We start from the raw sequence: 11,144 nt of genomic DNA, 5'->3' as shown, positions 1-11,144 counted from the left end.
ACATTTCATGGCAATGTGCTTATTTATTTCTTTGTTATAGTTCATCTGACCATTTGATATCGATCTTCCTCTCTCCATCCCCTAACCCCTATTTCCAATTGTGTATGGTAATTGCAGGATAGGGTGTTGAGATCTGGGATAGGACTGTTACTGTAAAGCAAGTTTTTTCTTTCAATTTTAGGTCACTTTTTGTTTGATCATTGGGGGGGGGGGGGGGTGACTCAACGACTCGAACCATGCGCACCTGTGGTGTTCTCTCTCCCTGACTGAAAGGAATTTGTTCAGCCAACTATTCAGCTTTTATCAACCTCTTGGTTATCCACGCCAAGATCATGAGAACAGGAATCTTGTTATTATTGTTTATAACGAGCTTTAATGACTTTACGTGCTTACCATGTTCTTTTTGCCCTGAAATCTCTTATATACATCATGCATTTAAATTTTAACATTTTTTTGGTTTTATCTTTGTTAAGAACTGACTGATGCTGCTTATTTCAGTGACCATCATTATGGGCCACCAAACCCTCTTTCTCCTGTACAAGCAGCTGTTAGGTCAGAAGCTGCCTCAAAGGCTTTCCCTTTTTCTTACCAAAAGGCCTTTGGCCTAGCGATATGTGAGTCTTTGGCCTCTTAGGAGGTCAAGGTTTCAAACCTCAAAAAATGTGAGGAGGGTGTGTAAGTTTATTTGTTCTATTTGCCGTATATAAATATTATATACTTAAAAAAGAAAAAAAGCCTTTCCTTTTTTCTTGCAGAATTCAAAGGATAATTAGAAGTTGGATACTTAAGGTGCTCAACGGACCATAAATCATGGTTATGAAGTAAGATCTTGATACCTTTGTGTTCTTTCTAATTGTTTTTATCATGCATAATTAGTGTACAGAAGGGATATATGAATTTTAAGTACTTCTCCTTCTACAGTCTTATTTTCGCAACATGAAATCCTTTCTTTTCTCGTGATACCTTGTATTCTATAATGTTCAAGCTGTTATGAATCATTTTGTTTTTCTTCCTTGTGATATTGACTTGTTTTATAAAAAGGGGTGGAAGATTGAAGAATATATGGAGATAGATAAACTGTTAAAGAGCAACTTCGAATTAATTTGCTTGCTTCTGGTTTGCAAAAGAACAGGTAACACCATGCACCAATTTTTGTTGATATTTTACATTTTCCCTTCTCTTTTAGTGATGGGTTTTTTGCTCTCTAACACATATGTAACTATATTAATTATTTAAATTCAAGCAAGGGAAGGAGGAAAAACTTATTATTACATAACCATTACCTATTCGTGCAATGTGGATTCGGTTCTTTTGAACCTTTGCAAGTAATGAACAAACGAACTTATGTAATTCTTTTGAAGAGTGTGGTCACAAAAAGTAGATTGCATTTGAGAAGCCTTTTCTCTGATTGGTTCTCCTTGTGATCCCATCACCAACTTCACAGATTCTGCCACCATGTCTCTGGTAAAAGAACCATCTTCATTTCTCGGTACTTCATAACCAAGTCCTTTTTCATCTAGAAGTTTAGCATTGAGGCCTTGATCTGCTACCATAGGCATGAGAATCAATGGGTGTCCGAATCCTAGTGATTCGATAATAGAACCCCAACCAGAATGAAAAAGACATCCTCCTATTGAAGGGTGTGCTAGTATGTCTATTTGGGGTGCCCAACCAAGACAAACAACACCCTTATCAAAAACACGGGATTCAAAATTAGAAGGCAATAGATCCAAACTATCTACCCCTTTCGGCTTCCGCAAAATCCATATAAAGGATATCCCAGAAAGTTCAAGCCCGTGGGCCAACTCATGGACTTGTTCGATTGGCATCTTGTACTCACTCCCAAATCCTACAAAAAGCACTGATTTCGGCCTTTTCCTGTCTAACCACTTGAAAGTGCTTGACCAACTTGAATCAACAGCTTTCTCTGTTGTTCTTTCTGGTGGAAATATGCCTACTGGTAGGACTGGCTTTTTATATAGCTCTTGAAGAAGATCGATATATTCTCCTTCAAACTCTTTACAGCTTCGAATTGCTACAAACTGGCATCCTTCAATAATTGTGCTTATTCTTTGACCACTTGACTTACCAGATTCATCAGGGATGTGCAAGTTCCGAAGCATTGTTGGAGCATAATCCGGCCTGTGAGAGACAAGAGAATGGAAGGTGAACCAATCTGGTGCAACCGTGAAGGCTTCTGGGGTTGTACGTCTATGGCCCCATCTCAACTCATCTGGTGGGCCCATATACGCCAGAGTGGCAGCAGTATACACGCTGAAAAATGCAGTAGATACCCCAAACTTAGCCGCAACCTCAGGAACCCAGTATGGAGAGAAGTCTATGAGAATCAACTGTGCGGTGTCGTTTTCAAGCAGCTTCTCGAATGGTGCTTGTAAATTGTCGTATGCCTTCTTCAAATACTGTGTTTCATGTTGCTGGATATCAACGGTGGCCTCACAGTTGTCAGGTAAACCATCCACTGTTGGTAATATGATCTCTACTAGCTTGATGAGGTCTGATAGATGTGCAGGAATGGAGGGTAACCTCTCTAGATTTCTTGGGGTGGAAACAAATGAGATTCTAATGCCGTTTGCTGCTAGTTTCTTAGAGAGCTCTAGAAACGGTAGCATGTGGCCAAAAGCTAGCCATGGGAATACCATCACGTGACATTCTTCGGTCGCCATGGAAGTTTCTAAACATCAATAAGGAGGGTATCATACTTTTCTTTGTGAAGGTATTATGTATTATGTATTTGTGTTGTGGTTATATGTCCTTTTGGTAGTCACAATCTTTACATGAGTGAGGTTATGCAGATGGGTGCATACTCTTTTGGTGTACTGTCCTGAGTGTGCGGATGACATATGCTTGGATATTTTGTTTGTTTTTTGGGTGCTTACTCTGCCCAGGTGCTTGGATATTTTGCTTGTTTTTTGGTCACTTCTCCCGTACCTTTTTTAGGGATAATCATAAAAATAGCCAAAATCGGAGTTTGACCATCACATAATGACCACAAGAGTGGTAGCATGGTGGATAAAGTCAAAGGGATGATAAAATTAACCTCGTTTTGAGTTCCGTCATCTACATATGTGCATGGAGATTGTCTCTAGGTTGTGGACAATGCCTATAGTCGTGACTTGACATGGGATTAGTCTAGGCGAATCCCATGGTCACCCATTTCCAAAAAATGAACAACGTTTTCTAAATTAGCACAAAATAACCATAAGAGGTTTTTGTTCATGGTTTTTGTGAAGTAAATGGTTATTTTGTGCTAATTTAGAAAAAAGTCGAGACATTTTGAGATTGGTCAACTTCAATAATGATTAAATTTGTCATTATCCCTTTCATTTATGAGTTAAGATTATTTATTGGTTCATATCCATTGTTTTATACAGAACTTGATGTTTATTTGGGTTCTATAAAGTCATCTTATTTGTCAAAATGGAAGGACATTTAAAACACGTTCTTTGAAGTGGGTTCGGTGTATATGAAAAAGAATCAATGTCTATCCATAAAATTATCGGTCGTGGAGGAAAGAACCATGTGATTCGTAAAACCCCGGTTAAGACCTTGAAGTACACTTCGTATATGTAGCGTAACACCAATGAAAATGCCTTTTTTTCTTTTGTTTGTGTAGATAAGTTGGATGAAATACATATCATCGGTTGTTAAGCTGAACATCTTTTGATTAGTATAATTGCCCTATCATGTTGCATCTATTTTTGCAGACCCCATCTTCGAGTGAGATATATTAAGGTGGTTTGGCTTTGTGTACAAGCGCTCTCTCTCTCTCTCTGATTATTGGCTCGCAAGAAAATGTAATTTTGTTCTAATACAAGTTCATAATTTTCTAAGATAAATAATAACCTCGTCGTACAGTATGTCTATTGAAATTCTCATACTATATCGTCATATAAATATTTTTGCCAAATATCAACACAAGAACAACTTTGAATTTAAAAAAAAAAAGAAATTGTTAAAAGCAACGAGACATTCAAGTTTTGGTCAATTTGGCCATTGATATCGGGAAAGCATCCTAAATCATTCTCATGCTCATTTGCTTTGAATCTCAACTCAAATGATAAGTCTATTCATTTGTGAATATGAGATGGCCCTTCTCTCCTGGATTACGTTCTTCTGCGGCCAGTTTTGATGAGATTGAATCAGGATACAACCTGAACTCGGTAACAAAATCATCAATGTCAAGTAAACCTTTCTACTTTGTTTTTGTACTTCTTCTGCCATGCTCGCCATTTTTCTAACTTCCCTAGTCGAGCATCTCAAGTTATAGCATCAACCTTTTTGGGGTTAATCTTAATTTCATATTTACGTATGTGAAGAAAAGTATAAATATATGTTGAAGGGCATGAAACCTAATTCAAGCACAGGGTTGGGTTCCGGTAAGAAGGGTAAGAAAGGATCTTCTTCACCTTTAGATCAAATCCTAATTGAAGATGTCTGTCAGTGGCATCTCTTTCTTGTTCTCTCAGACTATCAATGGAGGCCCGCCTTAATTTGGTTTCTAGTTATCACACAATGACATAAAACCTATAAATGGATCATAAGTAGAACAGAAAGAACAATGTACAAGATACTGGACACTGACAGTATGTATTCCAATTTAGTGGTAACGACAATCTTAAGAAGGTGGTCTTTCCACTATACAAGACAGATAAGAGGTATCAGGCTGATACAGCCATGATGAGTTTTGAAGCAGATTATGATGATGATGACAGGGTTTTAAGGTAACACAAACTTGATCACTTTGGAAGCAAATTATGATCAATCATACATGATAATAAAAAGGGTTTAAGCTTATACAAACTTGATGAGCTCTGAAGCAGATTATGGTAAAATCATGCTGCTGCTACTGGGGTGGGTTTCAGTACAATTTCAACATTATCGTGAACACCTTGAAGTAGCAGTTCACCATCATATGTGAGGAATTTGCGCCTCTTGGCTGCCCTCAGTGTCCCAACCAATGCTTCAAATATGTTTGCACATTTGTCATCATGGAAAAGAACACCGAATGTGACCTTCATGAGCCGGTATTCATTGTTAAAATTAAAGATTAGAACTTACTCAAGACCCATAAAATGTTTAAAATGCCATCAAATGGGATGAAAAATTCTATCTTCTTGTCCAACGTTTGGTAGAAGTTTAAGCTCCAAACAGTTGACTGGACATCTAGGGGTAAAGCATTATTTCGGTGCGGGCCGCGAAATAAATAAAAAAGTATGTGAAATACAAAATACTGTTTTCTTTTGGTGGAAAGTTTGATATCAGAAGCACGAAGAATAAATTTTATAAACATATTTCTTAGAATGTAGGGCTTGAAATTAGCGAGTATGATGCAATTTGGGATTTCATGAATTGAAACTTATGAATCTGCATTAGAAGTGTATATGTTTTGACTGAATCAAATAACTTCTCCTGAATCAATTTTGCAAAAATCATAAGCTTAAGATCTCCGTCTTTTTTGCAGATTGGTGAATCCCAAGTTCATGTACCAAAACAATCACGGCTAATTCAAGATCGAAGTTAAGCTAGAACGAGTAAGTAACAGCACATCTACTTAACACTAACGCGATCTTGACCTAAATTATCAGATTGTCGTATGCTTCTAATAGATTGGTAACGATTCAGTACAGATCGGACATAATCACAGCTCAATGAAGCTAGATCCGTAGCAGTTGTGTGATGCGGGAACAGTATATCATGTAAATCCAAATGTGGATTCGAAAATATGAGGCAGATTTAGGATAAGCTCCGTGTGTGGGGGAAATTGGAGAACAAATGTACCTTGTAAGAGCCATCTTCTTGCTTGGTACCAAGTCGTTGGATCTCTACTTTGAGTTTTTCAACCTCTTCTTCGACATTCATGGCGATATTGTAGCTTTCTTGGGTTTAGGGTGGTGGGAAATCGAGATATGTATTTATTATCTTCCATTTTAGGGACTCTTATTCTTATTTATTTTAAGGATGATATCATTTTAACATCATCTCCATTAGTCAACCAAATTTCAATGGTTTTTTTTTACAATATTTTGACCCTACACACCAATCTTTTATAGATAAATGGCAATTGAATTTGAAATAGATGTACGGAGTTATGGTATATATTATGGACTATATGAAAAAATATTTATTATCTATTCTTTTATATAAGAAAAAATAATAGTTCTATTTTGCATGGTTTAATGGAGGTTGGGTTGAGAGGCTGAGAGAGATCAGAGAGGAGAGAGACATGGTTGGAGGGGGTAAGATTGAAGAAAGAGAGGGAGAAAGAAAAGATAGAGGTAAGAGGTTGAAGGGTTCAGCTTCTGACGAAGAGTGAACAAAAATGGTTAAGACATTTGTTACCTCTGGAAGGCTGAACACACCTTGCAAGAGGGCTAGGTTCTCTTCAACAAATCATTTTCCCTTGCCTGAATAGAAGTGTTGGTTGTTAGAAGATCTCTCCTCCTTGGCTGAAAGCTCCTGGATGGAGATTCCTTTGATTGGATGTCTGGAGATAGGTTGGATGCTAAAGTTATCATCATCATCATCATCATCATCATCATCATCTTCATCGTCGTCGTCGTCTTCATCATCATTATCAAAGTCAGCTCCATTGTCAGGGATCTTGGGATCCTCAACTTTTTCATCATCTTTCTCTTCTTCATTACCAGCATTAACTAATGCAGAGGTGGAGGTAGAGGGTCTTCAGGGTCAACAACCTCAACTAAGCTTAAGTTTAGGGATTCTGATAGTTCGTAGCCTATGTTCATTTCTGTAGTAAGCAAGTGCTACCTGGATGGTCTTTCTTCTTATGGATGACCTCTTCTCCCGTTCCACGCTTATGTATTCTCCCTTGTAGCAGCCTCCATAGCAGTTGTTCTTTGTTGTGCCAGACACTTAGATTAGAGGGAGGGGGACTGCAAACAACAAATTTGATGATGTTGCACCCATCAAGTATGGAAAGTGCCAACCTAAGATCTACCATAGGGTAGAATACTACCGAATTAGGATATGCATCTACAATCAAAGTGGATACTTGTTCGCTCCGGGTTGGTTATATCGCACACTTTTAGACTAATGAAATGGACCACAAAACAAGTATACAATATGGCCAAATATCGTCTTTCCAAGTAATAGAGTGGTAAAATACCTGATTATCGTCCACATAGATTGTTGCAAAAGTTAAATGAGAATCCAATGAAATAGATGATTTCAGATGATGATTTTGAAAACTTCAGTTTGATATTCAGTTAATTAAATACAGAAAACAGAATATATAAGGATAGCAAGGGTGTAAGACTTGTGGTGAGACCCAAACGCATATTCCAGTAGCCAATGTTGTAGGAATGCTACAACAAGCAGTGTTTCAAAACTTAATTCCACCATCTATTTTGAAGGTATTCCTTTCGGACTTCACCATTGCACAATATTATAGCTTTCAACCCATATTTCTATGTGGTATTCGGACCAGGGAAAGTGACAAGATGGTGTCTTCAAAATATATGGATAAACAAATCTCTTTGTTAAAAATCACTCTTTCGAGTCGATTCCCATATTATTCAAGTTGGCGTGTGTTCTCGATAGTTCATTTCTGAATCTATYGCACTTTGACACCTTTAAAGAGTGACCAACCCGTCGGGARTTAAGTTTGAAAGACATAAATGACAAGTTTCCTTGTCGGCAACTTTCTAAAGTCTACCTCTTATATCATGCAAGTTGACGTGCGTTCAATGGCTTATTTMTRAGTCCATGACACTTTAACACTTTCAAAGTGATCAATCCGTCAAGAAGTGTACTTGGTTTTATAAAAACTCGAATGAAACAATGGAACTTCGTTTATGATAACACTTAGCTACCTTCTTTTGGTTTGAAAATCTTACCTCTCCCTCTCACACCCAAGCTATATACATTTAGCTACTCATAACGGAAAGTAAATGACAAGTAAAATAAATGACAGAATGTAAAGACATAAATGGAAATTGCGGAAAATAAATGACGAAAAAGTAAATGACAAGAAAATAAATGACGAAAAGTAAAGACATAAATGTAAATTGCGGAATATAAATGACAATAAACGTAAAGGAGCGTAATGTAAAGAACGGAAATTAAAAGACAAGAAATTAAAGATGAAAAGCTTAAACAAGAACTTGTATTTCTTCCAAATATTTCTACAAATCAGCCTTGGAGAGCTGATTTTAATCTTAGATTGCCCCTCCCTCCAAATGAAACCAAGCACCTCCTTTTATACCCAAAAATGCCACAAAAAGACAAAAGTATTACCCAATGGGTAATACCCAAAAAAATACAATAAGAGCATCAAAAGTACAAGTTACTTACAAAAATCCTAACAAAAGATTTAATCACAGATTTTTAATCAAAAGTCAGCATCTCCAGCTATCTTCCACTTGTATGAGAATGAAGCCCAAAAAACATTTATCAATTAAGCATGTACAATTTGATACCATGAACATGATAAATTTGGGAATTGCTATTCTGATTCACTTTCTTACATTGTACTATTGTAGAGCTAGCTTTGTTTGATGTATTGATAAAATTGTGAGAGTCGATGTGAGTAGCTGCTGCTTATTCAGATTGTAGCAACTTTCTTTCAATATATCAGGTTCAAATATTTTATGTATCTCATTTGAATTATATCTCCCCCTCCCTCAACAAGACCTATTATTGTAATCTTTCATTAGGTTTCTGCAACTCTTATTTAGAATCAAACAATTGACTTTCTTTAAGAAGGTCAAAGAATGATTATATTTAAAAGTTGGGGTTTTGATATGATATGAAGGATAAACATACATGAAATGTTTAGGTTTTTGCAAATTGATCATCAAGAAGTTTTGGATCCATAAATTTAATGCCTTTAATTTAATGTAATCTATTATCCCATCATGACCGTTATGTCCTTTTATTTACTCTAATCTATATAAATTAAGCAATAATATATGGAAATATCATGTTAGAACTTTTAGACAATCTCTCACTAATTAATAATTAATAATAATTATAAAGTTGTAGTTAGCAAACTAAATAAATGGATTTAAGATTGCCTATGACAATTGCTTTAGTTGGAGACTCTCGCTGCATTCTTGATACACCGGCTAGACCTGTATCTGTTTTGACTGCTGATCATAGGCTTGAAGAAAACACCAAGAAGTGAGTAGAATCTATCTTTTTTTTTTAATCCTCAGATATATTTCTTGATATGAAATGTTGGTTTGATTTCAAAATGGTAGAAATATTAAGTGATTAACATTTTTCACATGTTTGTAGTCCATATTCGTCATGATGTATGATTGACACAAAAAAAGTTGATGGTTGATGATCTTCATTTACTGGGTAAGACTCTCGGTCTTTGTCTTCTCACTTATCGGGTAAGGTTCTTGATCCTACCATACTTATCCGCTAAAATAATGTGACTTGGTAAGCGCTTACCCGAGTAAGCGTTTGGTATATGGCCCCTTCGACTTTCATCCATTTTGCGGCTTTAATTTTCAAGTTCTCGACATGTTTTCAAATTTTGTTGAAAATATTGATTTTATGTGTTTTTTTTATTGTTTTTATTTTTTACGCATAGTTGGATATTTGACATTGAGAGACTGAAAGTTATTTTTTGCATTCTTCTTCTAGATTCGGATTACAAGAAGCAAGCTTAAGACTAAGATCAAATACAAGGAATTGATGGTTCGTACTTCATCTGCTTTTAGGCAGTGTTAATCATTTAGTTTCAAAGGTGATCTTAGGTTGTTCTTGAGAATCATGATGTACAGAGAAGAGTAGTCCTCTATGGGAATTTATGATTCGTACTTCATCCGTGACTTTAGATTTTGCTATTCATATTAAGAGTGGTCCTGTATTGTTTTTGTCAATTTAATGTATCTTAAGTTAATTGTTAACATTGTCAAAATATGATAATATTTTCATTATAATGATGCTAGAAAACATCTTACATATCCACAAATTGGATTTCGCACCACAAATTAAAGGACTATCATACCTTTTATAAATCCGCCACATTGTATGGATACACAACTATTAGTAATTAATATATATTAAAGTTTAATAATTAATTAATCACGGGTGATTCCCTTTATCGGGATGGGGGGATTGCTTAATCGGCATTTTTCTGTCAATCAACGGAAGACTCGTGCATCCTGGGAGGGTACGACTTCAATTTTATTTAATAACCTCAAATTATAAAAAAAATAGTTGTTAGACTTGATTACGGATTTGGTCCCTATGGTTTGTGTGGTTTATACGAAATTGGTCCCTCGAGTAAAGAGAAAAAAGGAAAAAGAAGAAAACGTCCTCAAGGTTAACGGAGGAACTGGATGGCCATTAGAGTGAGAGACCAATTCGTTACTAAACGGCAAATGACGAGTCCTAATCTATAATAAATGAAGTTTAGGGACCATTTTTGTAAAAACCACCAAACCACAAGAATCAAATCCATAATTTACTCTAGTAATTTTTACTAAATTACAAATTTAGTCCCTATAATTTAGAAATTACAAATTCTTTCTTACAGTTTGTAAAATCCTCTGGTTTTGTCTGTAAACGTAAGTGCCTATAGGAGAGTGATCGGCTCCTTTCTGTATCTGACAGCTAGCCGACCTGATATCATGTATTTCACTTGCTTATGTGCACGATATGAAGTTGAACCCAAAGAATCTCATTTGATCGCTGTAAAGCGAATCTTCATATATCTGAAGGGTACACCCAATCTTGGTCTTTGGTATCTCAAAGACTGAGGATTCAATCTAATCGGATATCCAGATAGTGATTTTGTAGGATGCAAAATGGATATGAAGAGCATAACTAAAGGCTGTCGACTTCTAGGTAGTAAGTTGGTAAGTTGGACAAGTAAGAAACAAAACTCAGTGTCCACATCAACCGTTGAAGCTGAATATGTAGCCGTTGGAAGTTATTGTGCTCAAATCCTTTGAATGAAAAATCAACACAGTGACTATGATCTTCAGTTAACATAAAATCTCTATCTATTGTGATAACACAAGTGCTATTGCTATAACAAAAAATCCACTACTTCACTCTAAGACTAAACATATTGAGATCAAATATCATTTTTATCAGAGATCATGTTATGAGTTGTGATATTGAACTTCATTTTATAGCTACTG

The 11,144-nt window shown here is 36.0% G+C and overlaps 2 protein-coding genes across 2 annotated transcripts; both read right to left on the bottom strand.

The window, feature by feature from the left end:
- Positions 1 to 1,147: 1,147 nt before the first annotated feature.
- On the bottom strand, positions 1,148 to 2,886 carry LOC112508057 (putative UDP-rhamnose:rhamnosyltransferase 1). The gene has a single exon (XM_025112840.1). It carries the CDS (start codon positions 2,682 to 2,684, stop codon positions 1,284 to 1,286), a length of 1,401 nt encoding a protein of 466 aa, XP_024968608.1. The 5' UTR covers positions 2,685 to 2,886; the 3' UTR covers positions 1,148 to 1,283.
- A 1,694-nt stretch (positions 2,887 to 4,580) lies between these two features.
- On the bottom strand, positions 4,581 to 5,946 carry LOC112508058 (costars family protein-like). Its single transcript, XM_025112841.1, has 2 exons — positions 5,800 to 5,946; positions 4,581 to 5,033 (listed from the first exon to the last, which is right to left on the bottom strand). The coding sequence occupies exons 1-2, from the start codon at positions 5,878 to 5,880 to the stop codon at positions 4,854 to 4,856; spliced, it is 261 nt and encodes an 86-aa protein (XP_024968609.1). The 5' UTR covers positions 5,881 to 5,946; the 3' UTR covers positions 4,581 to 4,853.
- Between the last annotated feature and the right edge of the window lie 5,198 nt (positions 5,947 to 11,144).

Source organism: Cynara cardunculus (genome assembly GCF_001531365.2).
Source record: "Cynara cardunculus var. scolymus isolate 2C chromosome LG 2, CcrdV1, whole genome shotgun sequence".
Lineage (NCBI taxonomy): Eukaryota > Viridiplantae > Streptophyta > Magnoliopsida > Asterales > Asteraceae > Cynara > Cynara cardunculus.
The sequence above is the reverse complement of the archived record's forward strand: the minus strand, read 5'-3'. Positions and strand labels throughout refer to the sequence as shown.

What these genes read in the sequence shown, in the direction of transcription:
- LOC112508057 (XM_025112840.1), bottom strand. Translation starts at nt 2,684, where the DNA reads ATGGCGACCGAAGAATGTCACGTGATGGTATTCCCATGGCTAGCTTTT.
- LOC112508058 (XM_025112841.1), bottom strand. Translation starts at nt 5,880, where the DNA reads ATGAATGTCGAAGAAGAGGTTGAAAAACTCAAAGTAGAGATCCAACGA. An exon ending in AAGAAGATGGCTCTTACAAG is followed by an intron (nt 5,034 to 5,799) that starts GTACATTTGTTC and finishes CGGCTCATGAAG; the next exon opens with GTCACATTCGGTGTTCTTTT.